We start from the raw sequence: 19,772 nt of genomic DNA, 5'->3' as shown, positions 1-19,772 counted from the left end.
ATATTTCATTATGGTTGCCAGTTTTTTCTGCTATTACTAGTAGTACCTCGGATCCATAATCCAGTTTAATATTTTTAATTTTAATTTTTTTAATACCTTTTCTTGTTTGCTAACACTTTCTATAATTTCATTACATCTTATTTTTATCAGTATTATATATATATATATATATATATATATATATATTGCACTACCCTACCTTTAATATTATCTGGATACTTGCATATCTACAAATAACCTTTATTTACAGGGACACTAATAACATGTGCCGAAACATTTAGCCTTTATGAAAGCCTCTGTGGAAAAGAGGCTTTCATAAAGGCTAAATCCACAAATGTCCTCCAATATTTGTCACCATTTGGCCTTCAAAGTGGTGACCAGTTCAGCTCTGTTTTTTGAACAGTCTTTCTTCACACATACCTAATGATCCAATTTATCCCACAAGTTCTCTATAAGATTGTGGTCAGGGATCTGGGCTGGCCAGTTGAACTTTTCAATACTTTATGTTCTTATTCTTAGAGCAGTCCTTCATAATTCAAGTAATGTGACATTGAGATTGCTCTGCTGTTAGGTATGAATCTTCCCTGATGTGCTACCACAAAAGACCTCAGCTTTTGTGGTTTTGTCCAAACTAACAATGGTCCCAGACCAAACTATGAAAAAAAGATCCAGACCATCACACTGCCTCTGCCAAACTTCATTGTCTGGACAATACAGTCTTTATCTGGCAGATAGCTTTCTCCAGGCACAACCACCAGACCATGTACTATTATTCATCACTCCAAAGCACAGCTTTCCATTAGTCTGTGGTCCAAGAACGGCAGGCTCTATACCAAGATAGGCAGCATCTGACATTAGTCTGTTTGATTGGTGGCTTCTTGATAGCTGCACAACTGTGGAAACCCATATCATGCAGTGTCCTCTGCACTGTATTGTTGCTGACACGTATCGCAGTTGTCTCACTGTGCACCTGTGTGTCTGCAACAATGTCAACCTGCATTCTGAGCAGGTCTGTCCTGTCATGTTCTGTCAGCTTTGAGAGTTTTTTCAGGTTGTTTGTGGTGGTTTCAGCATTACTCCACTTCCATTTGCAGATCACATCATCAGTTGTCCACCTAGGAATCTTCAGTGCCATTGAAATATCTCATGCAAGTTGATTGCGTATGTGGTATCCTATTGTCATTCCATGCTGTAAATCTGTTAATGCCATTGATTGCAGCATTTCGCATTCATAATCATAGTACTGCCTCCTCGAAAACCTATGAGCATATTTATAGTTGTCTGACACATGGTATGTGGGTAGGACATGATCAACTATCAACAGAGGGGGTGTCCAGATATTAATGGTGGTGGTGGTGGTGTGTGTGTGTGTGTGTGTGTGTGTTAGTTATTTATTTATAAACTTATATTTTATATCTAACATCTTGCATTATCAAATTCTTTTATTCTTACTGTTCTCCAATATGTGTTCATACAATATGACTGAAGAGCTCATCCAAAAATAATATGTCTTTTGTCAAATTTATTAATAAGTAATAATAAAGATGAGATGAAAACATAGCATCTAATTTACCGAGAAAATATCCAGCTATTTGAATAGAAATCACTGAAACAAACATGATGAGATACATTCAGGGTGTTCTGAAATAAGAATAGTTATAAAAAAAAATTTGCACAAACAGCCCCCTTGAGAATAAATGTTTTCATTATTTTACATAAACAGAAATATATCACTTCAAGACTAAATATTTTTCAAACTAGACAGAAAGTACCAGAAACAATTCGCAACAAACATGCAAGAAATATTTTGCAGTGAATGTGTGTGATTCCCATGCTGTTGCAAAATAGCTTGTAACAAATGTGGTAGTGCTAGACCTGACAGGTCTTCTCTCACTGTGCCAGTAAAATCAAAACCAAATCAATCTCCTCTCACTATAACTCTGGGATTGCAATACTTTGGTATTGCAATATTTTTAAACAGATCACAGTACCAAAAAAATACTCTGTAATTTATTTAAAAGGAGGCACCTGCTATGATAGGCAGGTGCCTCCTTTTAAATAAATTAGGACTTTAAAATTAGGAGTCCTTTTAAATTAGGACTTTAAATCCTGCCACCCAAAAAATCACAAGAAGAAATGAGAAAACTCTTCTACTTTTCATAATTTTAAAGTTTATATATGCAATAACTTTATGAGTATCTAAGCAAACATACATGGGTCTCAAAGCAAATATATATATAAATGAAGTTTTTTTAAAGGGATTTTTATTAATTTGATAAATAAAATTACAAAATACATTTACTATTTTATTACTTTCTATAATCAAAGATTTTAGCAATTTTAGCTAGGTCTGTCAAATTTACCTTGGACTAATTTGCTCTTCAGAAACCTTTTTAGTCTGTTACACCTAATTACTTGACATTATTATTAGTAGTAGTAGTAATGGCGAATGATGCAAGAAAGCAAGCTTATATAGCATCAGCCAAAAAGGAAACAAAGTAAACCTATCCATATCCTCCAAGAAAATCTCTAGTTATCCCTTGAATTTATTCAACCCAACCACTTCCATAACAACAGATAGAAGCCTGTTCCAACAATCAACCACCCGCTGGCTGAAAGCAAACTTCCTCACATCTGTTCTGCAACTATCCTTCCTCAACTTGAATTTATGCCTCCACATGTTAGTCTCAGCAAGTGGAAGAATACCATTAACATTTAGCTTACTCAATGCATTGAAGGCATTAAACACATCAGTAGATTTCCCTGCAGGTGCCTGGTTTCAAGATGCTGCAATTTGCAGATTTATTTGATTTTTTTTAGGAGTATTAGCAACTAAGACCATATTGCTCCGAGGATATGCGGTGGTCATTCCCTGACCTTTCCGCATCCTCCGTATTTGGTGGTCATGAGCTCGAACCCCGGTCTAATCAAGAAGCGTATGCTATGCACTGCTGCTCCCGCCCACCTAGCTACGGAGGCGCCTCAATTTGCAGAACTGAAGTCTTTATAGGTAAGAGCACCCTTTCGTTCTCTTCACTAATCTGGTTTCCATTACAGCAGACCTACATCCTTCCTAATGTAAGGCTAACAGACCCGTAGAGTACTCAAGACGTGGCCATGGCCTTATACAAAGGAATAATCCCCTCCTTCTTAATTGCTCATATTGCCTTATCCCTGCCAGCAAAGTTTCTGCATATACCTAATTGACAAAACACCATGAGCTGTTCTAGCAGCATGTCTACACTGTTCAGAGAATTTCACATCTGACTGCACAATTACCTCCAGGTCTTTTTCATTCTCCACTACCTCGAGTGTAGGCGCCTCCGTAATCACGTGGGCAGGAGCAGCGGTGCATAGTACACACTTCTTGATTAGACCAGGGTTCGAGCCCGTGACCACCAAATACGGAGAGGTCAGGGAATGACCACCGCATATCCCCGGAGCAATATGGCCTTAGTTGCTAATGCTCCTAAAAACCAAATAACAACAACAACAACAACCTTGAATGTAGTACCACCCAGTTGATAAGTTACTCCGGGGTCACTGCTACCCATGTGCAGTACCTTGCATTTGTCAATTTAAACTTCAACTGCCATTTCTCAGTCCATTGACCCAACTTTACTAGATATTGTTGCAGTAACTCACCCTGATGACTGTCATTAACCACCCTGCCAACCTTTGTATCAACTGCAAACTTAGATATTAAGCCTGATGTACTTTATCAATATCATTGATAAATATTGAAAACAACAATAGACCCAACACTAAACCCTGGACAACTCTACTGATAACATTAGTCTATGAAGAGCAATGCTCATCGATGACTACTTTCTGCCTTCTTCCACTTGACCATCCCTTTATCCATAGCATTAACTTTCCCTTAATGCCACACTGCTCTAGTTTGTACAGCAGTCTTTTATGTGCAACAGTATCAAAAACATTACTGAAATCCAAGTATATGATGTCAAAATTATTTTTTGCATCCAGTTCCTTGGTTGCTGTGTTATAGTAACCTATCAGATTGGTAAGACAAGACCATCCCATGACAAATCCATGCTGTGATTGCAGTATAATTGCAATTATAATTCCAATTGGTCCTGCAATTATAATTCCAATTGGTCCTGCAATTATAATTCCAATTGGTCCTGCATTGCAGTATAATTGCAGTATAATTCCAAATGGTCCTGCATTACTTCTTTTAACCAGTGATTCCATTATTTTTTCTGGAACAGATGTTAAGCTAACAGGTCTGTAATTGCTCATGTCGCCTTTTGATCCCTTTTTATGAACTAGGGATACATTCACACTTCTCCATTCCATAGGGACCTCCCCTGAATCTAAGGATCTCTCATAATTATGGCTAAGGATTTGCTTACCTCCGTTGCTGGCTCCCTTAATATAATTGGATAAATTCCATCTGCCCCAGGTGCCTTTTGTATGTCCATCCTCAACAATTTCTCTTCCACTTTTCTTGTAGTTATCACAAAGTCATGTAGCTCCTTGTTAGAGTTTGATAAACTTCTGGAATCTACTTCCCTAAAGAATTTCTCATGTGTGAATGTAGATACAAAATACCTATTCAATTTGCCTGCAACCTGAGCAGGATCATCAACAGTTAACCCATAGACATAAAGTGGCAAGTGTGATTCAATCCCTTCTTTCTACTGTTAATTTAACTATATAATATCGGCGTAGATACACCATAGTTTACCCATAAATTTGATCTACGCATGTAGTGTAAAGGCATCGTTTTAATTGTATCTCATATTGTGGGTCAATGAGATAGCTGGTATTGCACTACTTCAAATACATAACGCTTCTCTAGCAGAGAAGACTACTTTTGTTTATTTTAAGCTGATAACACCACCCAGACGATCGTTTTGAAGCTAGTAGGCTTCATCATCAGTGGGTGGGCAGGTATGAGATACAATTAAAACGATGCCTTTACACTACATGCGTAGATCAAATTTATGGGTAAACTATAGTGTATGTACACCGATATTATATAGTTAATTACTTAAACCTATAAGAAATTATGCCTTGTGCATTTCGTCTTCTAATACTGTTAATGTAAGCATTAGAAGTCTTTGCTGTTTTTCTTTGCATTCTTTGCCAGAGACTTCTCATAATCTGCCTTAGCTTGCCTAACCTCCTTCATGACTTGATTGCAGACTAATTTATATCTACCATAGGCTTCTGTTTCACCTAATAATTTATATGCATTCCATGCACTTTTCTTTTCTGCCACGTGTCTCAATAGTTCATCTAACATCCATTTAGGCCTAAGCCTTAAACAGTACAGGTAGCGTTCATTTTGCACCGATTCGCAATAGTGCTGGTCACTAACCACAAGGCTATTTTTATTTATTTATTTTTGCAATTTTTTTTATAAACTGAAAGTTTAAAATCGTCTGACAAAAGTTATCGGCATCATACCATATTATGTAACATGCACTGTTCATGTGATGAAGGACAATCTGAACTAATTAGCAATTAGCACATCCGTATCATAGCCAATCAGAGATGAGAAAGTTTCCTGCCATGGATGCTGGTGGTAAAGGTCTATGTGGTTATAGTTTACGCCATTTACACGTGTTGGAAATTTATTACGCTAATGTTTTTTATTAATTGTGCAATTAATAAATTAATAATAATTAATAATAGTGATAGCTGTGTGCTGTTTTTGTGAATTGTGTTATAAAGTTTTTAATTTAATAGAATAAAGAGACTCCATGTCTGGTAAACTTTTTGGTGTCCGGAATCTAACCCTGTGATTTCCCATTGATTCCATGATATAAAGGGTTCCATTTGTGCCTGTCCCCCCAGGAACATAACCCCAGCATAAATTGAGGGCTACTTGTATTTCTTTGTTGGTATGAAAAGCCTAGTAATTTCTTTGATTGCTTCCCTGAATACTTCCCATTTAGAATTTGCTGTTGGTAACATCATCAGTTGGTCCCACTGCACACAATTTAAAAACTATCGTTGACTTCTGTGGTCACCCTTGTGAAAGCAAAAGTCTTTCCTTTTAAACTTGACAGTAGCTATGCCTTTAATTAAATTTAACATTAGTACACTGTAATTCTGCTACCCAATGTGTCTTTCACATGCAGATTCTTAATGCATGAAGAATCACTGCTGATAACTAGATCAAGAGTATTGCTCCTTCTTGTTGCATTATTAAATAAAATGGTTCATGTTTTTAAGAACTTTTTTTTCATATATTATTTAGGCTGCAAATGCTTTATTTATGATTATATAATTGAAGAAATGCAGGAATTTTTATTCTACATCGCAAAATGCTTTCCATATTCCTGTGAGAAATCTGTCAGGATTTATGGAATTTTCATTTAAAGGCCAACATGAAAAATTGACATTTTATTGATTTGCAAATGGTCCTATTCCAAAATGTTTCACCACAAGTAAAATTAAATGTGCTTATCACAGAATATTAAATACTGTAATCCATTGAAGCAATTTTTTTTCCAGACTTTCTTTTCCCAAATAATACAGATCCCAATTTGTTGAAGATTTGTGATGAAGGGAAAAAAAAGGCCTTTTGTAAAGACACTGTAAGTAACTGGATATTTAAATGATACTTATACTATTCTGTTAATAATATCTAAGGCTAGTATCTAATAATATTTAGAGAATAGTCAATTCGAAAATGACACCAAAGGAGGTACAGGATTAGGTTCTTGATTTCCGTGCTGCCTGTGCTGCTTTTACTAAATCACCACAAACTGAGAACATGTAGCCTTAGCAAATTTACACCTTCATCATTTGTTTTTTGATCATTATCATCAACACCACTACAATCGAAATTTGTTGTATACATTGGGTGTGAAGGTCCCCATGTGTGTAAAAATATTTTATCCTATTTTATGTTAGATCTTTAGATCCAACCATCTCTTTTTCCTCTTGATTCACCTCTAGGCCTATTACAATTTATTTTTGCTTCAAATATTTGTTTACTTGATCTTCCTCATCTTATCTTACTGTTTTGATTTGTTTCTCATATACCCTTGATTGGTTATTTAATACCCAAATTTTTTTTCTTATTTCCTCATTTGTAATGTGGTCTTAGCATTGCTTCCATCTGTTAGTTCCATTTATTGCCTTAAAACACTCATTTCTAAACATTCTAATTCTTGATTAATTTTCATTTATTTCTTACCCAGTTCTTAGCTGCACAGGCTGAAATAAGCATAATTTTTTTATGCTTCCAGAACTGTATTAAAATGACATTAAAATGAAGCTTCCAGAACTGTATGCAGTGCTCAAGGTGTGGCCTAACAATTGTCTTATACAATGGGACAATCACCTAATCCCTGCTGACAAAATACTTTTATATCATTGACAAAACCCTATGAGCTGTCTAGAAGCAACCCACCTGCACTGCTCAGAGGACTTTGTATCTGAGTGCACAATTATTCTCAGGTCTTTTTCGTTCTCCCCTACTTTGAGTTTAATACTACATAGTTGATATGCTATTCTGGGATTACTATTACCCATGAACAGTGAAGACCTTTATATCATCTGAAAACTTAGACATTAAGCCTGATAATGGCTTCATCAATATCATTAATAAATGTTGAAAACAACAATGGGTCCAGCACTGAACCCTTTGGGACTCCACTAATAACATTAATCCAAGACGAGAAATGTCCATTGATAATCACTCTGTCTTCTCCCACTCAGCCATCCCTTTATCCATAGCAGTACAATGCCTCTAATGCCACATTTCATGTGGAAGAGTATGAACAGCTTTACTGAAATTTAAGTATATGATGTCAGACTTTTTGCATCCAGTTTCTTTGTTATTGTGTAATAATATCCAATCATATTAGTTAGACAAGATCATCTCCTTAACAAATCAGTTCTGTGATTGCCACATAACTGCATTCCTGTCTAGATGGTCCTATATTACTACTTTAGTATTAGTATTATTAATGGCAAATTATGCAAGAGAGTGAGCTTATACAGCATCAGTAAAAAAAAAAAAAAAAAAACTTATCACATTACTTGTCCATCCACTCTCCAATAGTTTTTCTGGTTCTTCCTTAAATTATTCACACTATCCACTTCCACAACAACAGATGGAAGATTTTTCAATAATCAACCACCTTCTGGTTGAAGACTAACTTCTGCACATCTGTTCTGCAAACTATCCTTCCTCAATTTGAATGTATACACCCTCATGTGCATAGTCTGAGCAAGAGAAAGAATGCCATCAGCATTGATCTTGCTCAATCCATTCAAAACCTTAAACACCTCAATCAGATCACCTCACAGGTGCCTAATTTCCAGACACTGCAGTTTGCAGAACTAAAGCATTTCTTGGTAAGAGTTCTCCTCTCCAATCTTATTACCCCTCTTTGCACCCATTCTAGCAGCTCTGCATTTTTCATAAAATGAGGCCTCCAAACCTGTATGCAATACTTAATATGGCCTAGCAAGTGCCTTATACAATGGGATAAAGTAATATTTCTCTATATCATTGAGAAAATCCCATGAGCTGTTCTGGCAGTCTGTCTGCACTGCTCAGAGAATTTCATATCTGACCACAATTACCAGAGCCGGAACTAGGCAATCTTACACCTGGGGCAAAAGCGTTATAAATACGCCCCCATTATATGCAGGTAGTCAATCTTTCAGTAGCGTAGCTAGGGTCATCGATGCCTGGGGGAAACATGTCTTCCTGGTGCCCCTGAGGATGATAATGTAATGTGAATGTGATAGATGATTCCTTCATTTGCACCCCTAAAGCTCATCACCCGGGGGAAATTTTCTCCTCTTCACTCCCCTTGGTACGCCTCCACAATCTTTATAAATATATAAAAATTACTATTGCAATGGTCTATGATTTGCATATATTTATTAATAAAATAATTTAAATAATACAAAGAATATAATAAAACAAAAATATCAAAGAAAAAGAAACTTACAAATATTCATTTATATATACAGAGAATTTATTTCTATATAAACAACAAAGAAAGTACATATAACTACAAATAAATTAAAAAACCAGATAGTTTGTTTATATATTTAGTATGAAATAGTACTGTTAACATTATAACATAAACTCAAAATATACAATGAAGGTGTATTATTTTAATTCAATTTTTCTCGCTTTGAAGAACCTTTCACAAGAAGGTACTGTTATTTCTGTATTTGGATAAGATTCTATTAGAGTCTAATAATTAGACAATACTCATGAATGAATTGGAGAAGTTGTAAAGGGGTTACCGATTTTATATCCTGCAGAATTGATAAAACATGATTTTTCGAATATCTGTTGAAATATCTGACACATTTAAATCTTTGATGTAAGGTCGGAAGCAGCCTTCTGCAAGTCAGATTTATTAATTAATGCAAGTGAAATTCCAAATATAAAATCGAAATCTGAAGAAATAGTATTCCTTTTTTCATAAGAACATCCAAAACATTTAATTTCAATACAGAATTGTTTTGCAGATCAATTGAAATCGTCCAAATATTTCTAAAGTGTCATTCTTTTTTCTTTCTTCTTCTTTCATCTGGAAATGTAGCTGGTACAGCCATTTTTTTCTGTGTAGCAGCATATGTGGTAGCAGCATATGTGAAAATATCGTGAAATTCACTTTTCTGTATTTTTTGGAAATTTTTTTATCAATCCACTTATTAATTGGGAAGAGTTGTGTATGCAAAGCTTTGTAGCTTACATTGCTTTATTTATACAATTAATATTATGAAGAATTTGATTCCATATAGCCAATCTTCATAAAAATGGATAGTCTATTTGTAAAAGCAGACTTTGAGCAATACTAATAGTTCTGAATTTGCAGATGTATCTTCAATAAGAGGGTCATCGAAAAAGATGTCCGTGATTTCCCTTTTAATTATCTTTGTAAATATTTGATCGCTTGCTGTGATTGTAGCAGCAAACAGTGTGGTAACTCACTAAGACCTTGGCTGCGCCATGATGTGCACAGAATGACTCCTACATGCACCGCCTCAGTCAGTGTCAGGAAGATGGCCTGACAACAGAAAGCACAGTGTGTTTGTGTGTTTTGACAGATTTAAATTCAGCATACCACAACGCACACTGCACTTTCTGTTGCACAGCCATCTTACTGACACTGACTGAGGTGGTGCATGTAGGAGTCATTCTGTGCACATCACGGTGCAGCCAAGGTCATTGTTGAGGTGTCAAATAAAACTTAGTGAGTTACTACACTGTTTGCTGCTACGATCACAATCGATCAAATATTTCTGAAGATAATTAAAAGGGAAATCACGGACATCTTTTTTGATGACCCTGTATTAATTAAGACTTTGTGAACTTTTATTATTTGTAAGAACAAAGATTTTGTAGCTTGTTCTTTGGATGACCATCTAGTGTCTGTATGTCCTTTAAGTGAAATCTTCAAAGTATTCATTAAAATTTCCCAGCGACTAGTGGAACCAGAAAAAAAAAGAAATATTCTTTGAACAACACCAAAAAACTTATCATTCCAGATGTTACTGATGCTGCATGTACACCACCTAAATGAAGACTATGTGGTGAACATGGTACGAGCATGGCAAATTCTTTTTTTTTTTTTTTTTTTTTTTTTTTTTAATTATTGCCTGTATGCCTTATATTTTCCTGCCATATTGGCCCTGTTATTGTATCCCTGCCCCCTTATATTTTTAATGTCAAGCCCATCCTTTTCTAATTTGGTAAGAATTTCTGTCCCCAATCCAAGGCAGTCTTTTCTTTACTTTCTATAAAATCAATGAAACTTCTATTGATATTTTTCCGTCAATAATTTTCACATATCTAATTATTTGGGACGTTTGTTTATGATGTGATAAATCGGGTGTGCAATCACTTAACAAGGAGAAGTACACTACTTAGCTTTTTTCATGTTTGAAATAATACTGGCTAGAATTTCATTTCCAATTAAGCATATAAATTCATCTTGAATTTTATGTGATAAATAATTCACAGTTTCTTTTCAATGATTTGAAATTTGTTCTGCTAGTTCTTAATTATATTGACTTATAAGTTCAATAATATTCCAGCTTTCAGATTCGAACTATCTCATTTGAACCTTTAATACAAGACCATTTTTTTCACAAAATAATATTACATCCATAATAATTTTTAAAATTCTTCTCCATTTTTCTTTCTCTGTTCAAAATTACTTTTTGTAGAGCATCATGAATAAATCCAGAATTTTTTTAGACTCTTTTCCATTGATTTCCATTTTAGAAAGTGTTCACAGCGTTTTTACAAATTTTCATGATTTAGAATACATCGATATAAGTGTTTTATGAATTGGCTAGTGAAGGTACATTCCCAGTATTTTTATTAGTTCCAAATAAAATTCATGGAAAACAATACAAAGATTTAGTTTCTTTGGAGTAAATTAGCCAATTTCTGTCTAAAATTCACCATTAGCAAGTTTTTTAGTTTTTTTTTTTTTTTTTCAAACCACTCAATAGAAAATCAATGGCCATCCTCGGATAAAGAATAATGAAAATCCTCATTTTAGCCTTGATCCATTCCATTTTCTATTAAAAAACATGTTATTTTGTCATAAACATTCGATGGCCAAGATATAGGATTATTTAAGTTCAGCCTGATATGATTATTATTTTCATTTTTTATAATCTTAGGGGACTCATACTCTGACTCAGTTTTCTGGTCCTTTTCGGAATTATTATTATGTTATAACCTCTGTTTCACTACAATTTTGTTCGGCTTCAAGAATGACTGAATTGCAGCTAACAGGGTTTCTTTATTGTGGTCAGTGATCTCCACTGACGTAAACCAATTTTGAAAATTATTTGACAGTTTTTTTGCTTCTTCCTCCCTCAACTTCTTTCGAAATTTTGCTCCACTTGGTCATTTGGACATCTTATTCTTACTTATAATTTATAAATGTAAAATTTTTAAAGATTTTTTATTTTAATTAAATTTGGAGCACTGCCAAATCATTTATTGTAGACATATAGACTAGAATGAAACAGTTTTAAAAATGCTGTTTTTTAAAAAGCCTTTTTAAAAATTGTTTCATTCTAGCCTACAATTCTACATCAACAGCATTTTTAACAATTTTTGAAGAACAGCATTTTTAAAAAATTGTTTCATTCAGGAATATGCACAAATTGAAACAAAAAAAAGACAAACTTGACAATACATTATTTTAAATAGGAGTTTGCTCACAATATGCATTTTTGTAGTATAAAAAAAAGTATTTTAACAAGAAAATGTTCTTCTCAAAAAATTAACAAGGGGAACTCTTTACTCAAAAAATTTAACAAGGAGAACTATGCCTCCTGATTTGATTACTGTGTCTAAAACTCATTTTGAAAATGAGACAAAAATCGAATTCTAAAACATATTTTAAATAACTAATAATTACATAGAATGTTATAATCTATAAAAATAAAATATGTGGTTACAGTTCAACTAAAAGAAATTAAAATACATAAAAAGAAAGGTTTGTTTATAACAATTTATTAAAACTACTTTTGTAATGTGGAGACGAAACAACTCAATAACAAAATTTGAATTACATTTTTGTTTCTTTTAACCTGCGACTACGCACACTTCAGCATTTGTGCAATTCAAGAAAAATACAACTGCCAACTCGCTAGCACTGGGGGATAAACCACTGGATGATAAGCCAACTGGTTAACACTGGAGCATAAACCAAAAATCTCAGAGGTGTGATGTCACAAAATGGGCCATGCTTTATAGAAATTTGTAATTGGAGTTTCTCTGTTACTTTCAAAATTTGTAAAAGACTTCCTCCACAATATTTTTTTTCTGTTAAGCGATTATAAATCCCAAATTTATAATTTTTTTGTCTCACAAAATCACAAAAATTTCTGGAATCATAAGTAGCACGTACAAAAATAAGGCAGTATTTCTTTTAATAATTTTATTTTTTTTATTTTAAACAAAGAACACAAGTCGACCAGAAGATATTATCGGCGTCGGGAATACACCTAAATCTTTTGACTGGCTAAAGAAAGCAGTTGCGCTAGCATGACCTCTCGGTATGTGGGATAGGTGGCTACATTCCACTTACATTGTGGAATGGTAATCCCTTTAACCCTTAATTTGTGCTTTCTAATTGCTAATTTTCCTTAAGGCCATAGGTGGAAACAAAGCATACAAAGTTAAATCCCTCGTAATCCATTCGTTATATGGAAATATTCTTCATTATATAGAAACTATTTTAAATGTAATTACCAAAAGGAATTCAAAAATTTTGCTATAAAGAAGTTCACTAAACACAGGTCCAAGTGTAATTAAATAAAAAATTAGGCAATTTTAAAATATATAACTGGTCAAATGCACCCTTAAAATGCTCCATCCTTGTTCCAGCTCTGACAATTACTCTCAGGTCTTTTTGGTTTTCCCCTACCCCGAGTGTAATACCACACAGTTGGTACATTAATCTGCAATTACTCTATCCACATGCAGTATCTTGCATTTGTCAGTGTCAAACATCAGTCACCATTTCTTAGCCCATCTGCCTAATTTTTCTAGATCTAATTCAGTACCATACCTTTATTATTGTCATTAGCAACCCTGCCAAACTTTGTATCTTCTGCATCTTTAACTAGACTCCATTATTTTTCCTGAAACAGATTTCAATTTACTATAAATTTGGTTTGGATTTGATTGTAAATTACACTGTGAGTGGTGCTTATAATTTGAGGTACAGCCATCTTGGTTTAAGAAGGCAGATCAAAATAAAAATACCTTCATCAGAGTTGATTAGTAACTCTGACAAAGACTAGTTCTCCTCACTTGCACTGTGAATTTGCTTCTGATAAGCTTGTAAACATAATTCCAAAGTGAGTAGCGGTGCTGTTTGTAATTTGTGTGGTGGCCATCTTGTTTCAAGATGGTAGATTAAAATGAAACTAACTATGCTTCTATCTGGTTACTCTAGAACACTTTTACTCATGCTGTAAATTTTGTTTTTATTGGACTTGTTTCAAAATTTCAGATTTACTCTTCTCCATCCCCCAGACTCCAGAGTACCCTGGCACCTACTCTATAGAGTTATCTGAATTTGGTAAGGTAAAAGAAACCTACAGTGGCGGACAAAAAAAGTAACATTTGTAGTGAAACGTATAAGATATTTTTTGATTACAGTCATTTTGTTTGTCGCAAAGCAAAGGTATTGCATCAGCCATTTCTATAAATATGGCATTGGAAGGGTATACATTCTCATTAGTATCCTGTTTTGCAGACGTGTAAGCATGACTCCATATGTTCAGTTGACATCAAGAAAAAAAAAGTGTAGCTGTTGTTCTGTCCTATGCATACTATCACTGATAAAATAGGCTGCCACCAGTGAACAGTATCTCGGGTGCTGAAATTAAAGCATGAAACCGGTGATGTGAAGAGAAGACCTGGATCAGGCCATAAGAGAGTGACTATACCTTCCCAAGATTGACATTTGAAATGCCTATGCCCTTTGTAATCGCGATGCTAGTGCTCCTGATCTAAAACTGGACTTTGAGATGGCCTCCGTTGTTGAAACAAGTGCATGAACTATCCAAAGATGGCTTTTGGAATGTGGTCTGCATGCCTATCGGTCCAAGAAGAAGCCTTTATTGACCCAACAAATGAGGAAGAAGCGACTTGCTTGGGCTAATACGCATGTTTCATGGACAAAAGAGCAATGGGACACTGTCATCTCTTCTGACGAGTTGAAATTCAACCTGCATGGCTCGGATGGGAAGCAATTACAGTGTTGATGCTAATATGAAGACGAAAATTGGAGGCATACCATCCTAATTGCATAACACCGACTGTAAAGTTTCCCGCCAGTCAGATGGTCTGGGGATGCATAACAAGCAAAGGGGGTGGGGTGAATTAAGTTTATTAACAGAATGGTAAATGCAGAAACCTACACTGCTTTCTTGGAGGAGTGCTTGAAACCCGTTATTAGGGATCACCACACAAACATCCAAAACTGCATTTTTCAACAAGACAGCACCTTGCACACAGAAAAATTGGTAAGTTTTATGCTATTTAGATTTAATAATGAGTTTGTCTTCTTGTCTCACAAGACTTCAAACATGCTTACACCAATGTTTTCCCTCATTTTTCTCCCTTAAGGTGCAATCATACCTCAGAAATGTTGGCATTGCAGTGTTGGACTGGCCCAGCAACAGTTCAGATTTGAACCCTATTGAAAATTGCTGGTGCATAATGTCGTCTAAAATTGCTCAGAATAAAGTAAGATTCAGCTGCAGGAGAGCATTGTAAGGGTATGGTACCATGAAATTGCATTTTGGGAAGATATTTATGGCAATTAGGTATATCAGGTGGAGTCTTTTTATTGGATTTCATTCACAGAGATATATATGCCATCTGACAAATGCATTTCAAACATTTCTGCAACCTACAATGCAGTGCAAAACACATTATTTGCAAAATTCACAAGTGATGCAGTTTTTTGTTTGCCACTGTATAGTACAGACTTTCCTTCTGTCCCCCTACACACTGCTCTTCATAATAGCATTGAGAGGCTTGTGCAGCTCTTGATACTTGACACACCACATTTGTACACTATTTAGTATAAAAAAATCTTTGTTGTTGTTAATTGAAACTTCATATTATAATTGAAAGGTAGACATCATCCATGTGATTGAACATTTTTTTTTTTTTTTTTTTGCATGGGTCTGAAAAGTGATGGGGTCACTTTCACCCTCAGGACTTCTGAAGAGGAAGATTTAAACTCTGAGGAAAGCAACGATTTTGACCATTGGATCACTTTCTAAGTTCTCACTAGAAAATGGAATGATTAATCTGGTAGCTGGGCAGATGATGGCCAGAATAATATCTTTTTTTAATGAATTTTATGGAGAAAAAAGAGATGGAGGTTCATCCAAGCTCACTGGGTCTTTAGAACAGAGATAATTGTGATTAGATAAAACTCTGAATTTTGTTAAAGCTCATGAGAAGCCAGGGATATAATATAATAGAAGATAAGATTGAGGTTTTGTGTGTCTCTCTCTCTGGTAGATGGCATCTCATCAAGGTTGATGCTAATATTTTTTAATGTATCTGAATGAGTATGTTTCTTGATTCCTAGGATGTTGCTTATTAAAGTCTTTCATGGTGTGGAATATTTGATATGCAAGACTAACCATGCAGGTAGTTCAGTTCCGTAGTATGTATATATGGGAAGTCTGATAAGTTATTCTCCATTTTCGAATTATTGTAGCTTCTGTATTAATCAATTTTGATGACATCAACATTAAATGATTAATTGTTCTTTGAAGTTTAGAAAGTTAATGTTAGTTTCTTTTACAGTTAAATCATGCCGCTAGTTTTGAGTGTGCAAGGGAGGGCTTAAATCACATTCCACTGCATTGTTTGGGGATCCATTATAAGAGTTCAAAGGTGGCGGAGAGCCAAACATGGCATTCATGCAACATCAGACACAAAATCAATTAAAAAATTGCCATCAGAAGTTAATGACAACAGGCTGTATCAACAATAGGCAGAAAACACGAGCCCTATCAACTTTACAGTACCCAGATAGCATTGTGATAGTGACAGATGCTCTCAAAGGATTTTCTCTTAGTGGAAACGGCATATGGTTTTCTAAAAAGTTTGCAAATGTTTGCTTGTTATAGCTTGCATGGCCTGTTTTTTTTTTTTTTTTTTTTTTTTTTAGTGAATGTGTTATACGTAATGTGAATCTGCACAACTTCCTTCACTTTAATCCAAGTTAAATCTTATTCAAAATCAACTTCAGCAATTTTCACTTAAATTTTACACAGGAATGTGTCAAATTTAAGTGTTGTTTTGAGTTATTAATTTCTCATTTGTCCACAGGTGGAGTCTGCAGAAATAATGTTCATCTTGTCGCTGATAGCATCATTCTTAGTTATTATTGGATTGGTGAGTAAAACCAGTAAACATTTTCAATTTCAACAGTATGAATTTTAGTAATCTGAATAAGTATATTTTTCTACTTTAAAATTGCAATGTTTCCCTCAGTAACTGATTTGGTAATTATTTTGGGTATTTTTAATATTGTTTCACCATCATTTTAGTTTTTTGTATTACAATTCCAATTGCTTTTTTATTGGGTGTGTTTTTTTTATTCCTATTTTTCATCCGTGAATATACTAAATGAGAGACTTCATTAATGTTGAAAATTAAATTGGGGAATGAGGAGAATGAGGATTTTTTGACATATTGTAGAGTAGTCCTTCCATTTTAACTTGGTACTCGGAAAAATAGATTAAAGATAAGTTCATTTTACTGGATTTCTCTACAAAAAGGTCACATATAGTCCCTTTTATAAAATGCCTAGCCATAGCCTGAGGGTTAAGGTTTCTATTTAATGGAAAACTATAAATGATTGGAAGGACAGATGTAGAGAAAGCAATGCTGATGGATTGCTTCACTTCTTCATATTTCAAAAGTAAATTAATATTGATATATATGATAAAAAATTGCAAATAATATTTCTTAATTTAATACTGAAATACAAAAGTCAGAATGCATATGCCTACTTGTGATTTGGTGGGCCTGCACACATACTACATGTCTTGCATAGTATTGATGAACCTGCAGTCCTACAAAATATATGTGTATATTTCTTGAAAATATTGATATCTTTGTTTTTCATATTCCTCTCGTCTGAAGCAGTAATAAACACTGGAAAAAGGCAAAGTTCTAAAAAGTCAAATTCGCAAAATAAAAAATGTAAATAAATTTTCAGAGGAATTCACAAGACAGAGAGAAATGCAAGAAAACAGCATCATATTTAATAGTCACACAGGCTTGAACCATGGTCACTCAAAGCATATGTATTTATGCGCCCTTGCAGTGACTACTCAGCTACAGAGTTTCTTTGCACACACAGTGCAAAGAAACCTCAGTGTCGTTTGGAATATGGTGTCAAATTTGGAAACAAGACAATTTCAATGACATTCTGTTGATAACCAAGGAGAAAAGAAGGAATGCATACAAATGTCAACTAGATGATGTTCACAAAAAAGTATTCAAAAATGGAAATGCCAATGCTTTTTTCTTCCTTATAAGAAATTTGACGCAGTTGATTTTGATGATAAAGATAGCATAGCATGTAAAATATTGACTCTAGATATATATTTTCAGTTTGAATGTATCAAGAGGGGACTATCATGATGAGATGAATGCTGAAAATTTCTGAAGGTGTTCAAAATTCAATTGTTATTTATTTTGTCCCATAATTAAATTATAATGTTGGTTAATTCTCCATATAATTAAGTGCTTGTTAAAAAGCCTCCATTAACAAATTGGAGAAAGGCTGAAATTAAAAACTGACTTGTGAAAGACTGGCTTATAAATTTTAAGCCTGATATGTAAAAGGCAGAATTATTTGTGCATCATTTTAAGCCCAAAAAATGTTACATAACTAACAAGTTAGCAGCAATAGTACATGGACATAAATTGTTACATCTATTTCCCGTGCCTCTTACCACTCTGATTTAAATCCAGTCAAGCTGATATTGGCCAAAGCAAAAGGTGATGTTAACAGCAAATCACAATTCCACTTTTCAAAGAGTTCTATAAAAGCAATATGGGAGAAAGTATTAGAACATATCATTGCTAAAATAAATGGAAATGTGTGAGAACCACATTTCCCATAATAGCTGAAATGCTAAATTAACAGATGGAACAATTTGCTGTAAACTTAGAAGTTGGTGACAACAGTGAAACATTTGAAGACACATTATTGGCAGACGAATAAAAGCATCCTGGACACTTAAGAACTATCTTTGTCCTTAGGAACCCCTCCACACTTGATACCTTTTGGGAAGGGTCCCCTATTTCTTGTTATTAATATGTGTAATAGCTTTAGAGTTCTCTGTACAGTCAGTTCTGCTATAATGCGGTACGTGTGTTCTTAAAAATCTCCGTGTAATGGTATTTCACACATTAAAAACAACAGGGCTCATGGAAAAATTGGGATGGGGCAGAGCACTCAAAAAATGTTCAGTCTGGTAAGTAAAATGCTAAACAAAGTTAGAAACCCAATCAAATTGCTAACACAAGTTTAAACATCTTAAAATTTCTAATAAATATATAAATATTACAGTAAATATAGCACTTTACCTAGACAAGATATGAAGTTTGCTTGGTTGATATTTCTGTTCACTGACGTTTTTTTTTTGGATTGTAAAATTTAAAACAGTAAAAAAGATAAGCAACCAATAACGACAAACATGGGATGCACAAATTGCACAAGTGAGACAAGTTTATGAAGATTAAAAAAAAACAGGAATAAAGAGAAGATTCTGAAAATTTATGTTTTTTTATGATTGAAGGCTTCATGGAAGGGGAAATACATTTGCCATAATACTATAAAAACCCACACAATTCCAGCTATTAGTATTATCGCAAATGCAGTAAGATGGTTTACTACCTGTTTATAATTAGATTGCACTAACTGAGAAGCCCAATAAACTGAAAACTGCAAATTGTTTTTATTGTTTTATGGTAGTAACTTCCAGGAATGCGCTTCTATGCTCATGCTATCATGCCTCATGAAATTTCTGTTTGAACAGAAAAATGCGAACTCCTGTAAACATGAGTCGGCTTACAATATCATGTGTTCTCTTGTGAATACAGAGAATTACAACAGTGTGTCACTGACCAATACAACTACATTAAATGGGAAATATAACTCTCACACATTTGATGTTTGACATTTTTTAAGCTTCGTAAACTTGTATGTATTGCTGCGCAGGTTGCTACGTTCAGC

At 34.3% G+C, this 19,772-nt stretch overlaps 1 protein-coding gene across 1 annotated transcript in view; it reads left to right on the top strand.

The window, feature by feature from the left end:
• Nucleotides 1-19,772, top strand: part of LOC150078051 (neuronal membrane glycoprotein M6-a-like) — a 111,432-nt gene that overhangs the window by 78,412 nt on the left and 13,248 nt on the right. The window contains exons 6-7 of the mRNA XM_090384443.1: nucleotides 6,490-6,572; nucleotides 16,850-16,915. Coding sequence (XP_090240569.1) covers nucleotides 6,490-6,572; nucleotides 16,850-16,915 — 149 coding nt within the window. The remainder of the gene's footprint in view (nucleotides 1-6,489; nucleotides 6,573-16,849; nucleotides 16,916-19,772) is intronic.

This window comes from Mastigoproctus giganteus, chromosome 11, assembly GCF_048544385.1.
Source record: "Mastigoproctus giganteus isolate SK-2022 chromosome 11, ASM4854438v1, whole genome shotgun sequence".
Taxonomy (NCBI): domain Eukaryota; kingdom Metazoa; phylum Arthropoda; class Arachnida; order Uropygi; family Thelyphonidae; genus Mastigoproctus; species Mastigoproctus giganteus.
This window is presented reverse-complemented; position numbering and strand designations above follow the sequence as displayed.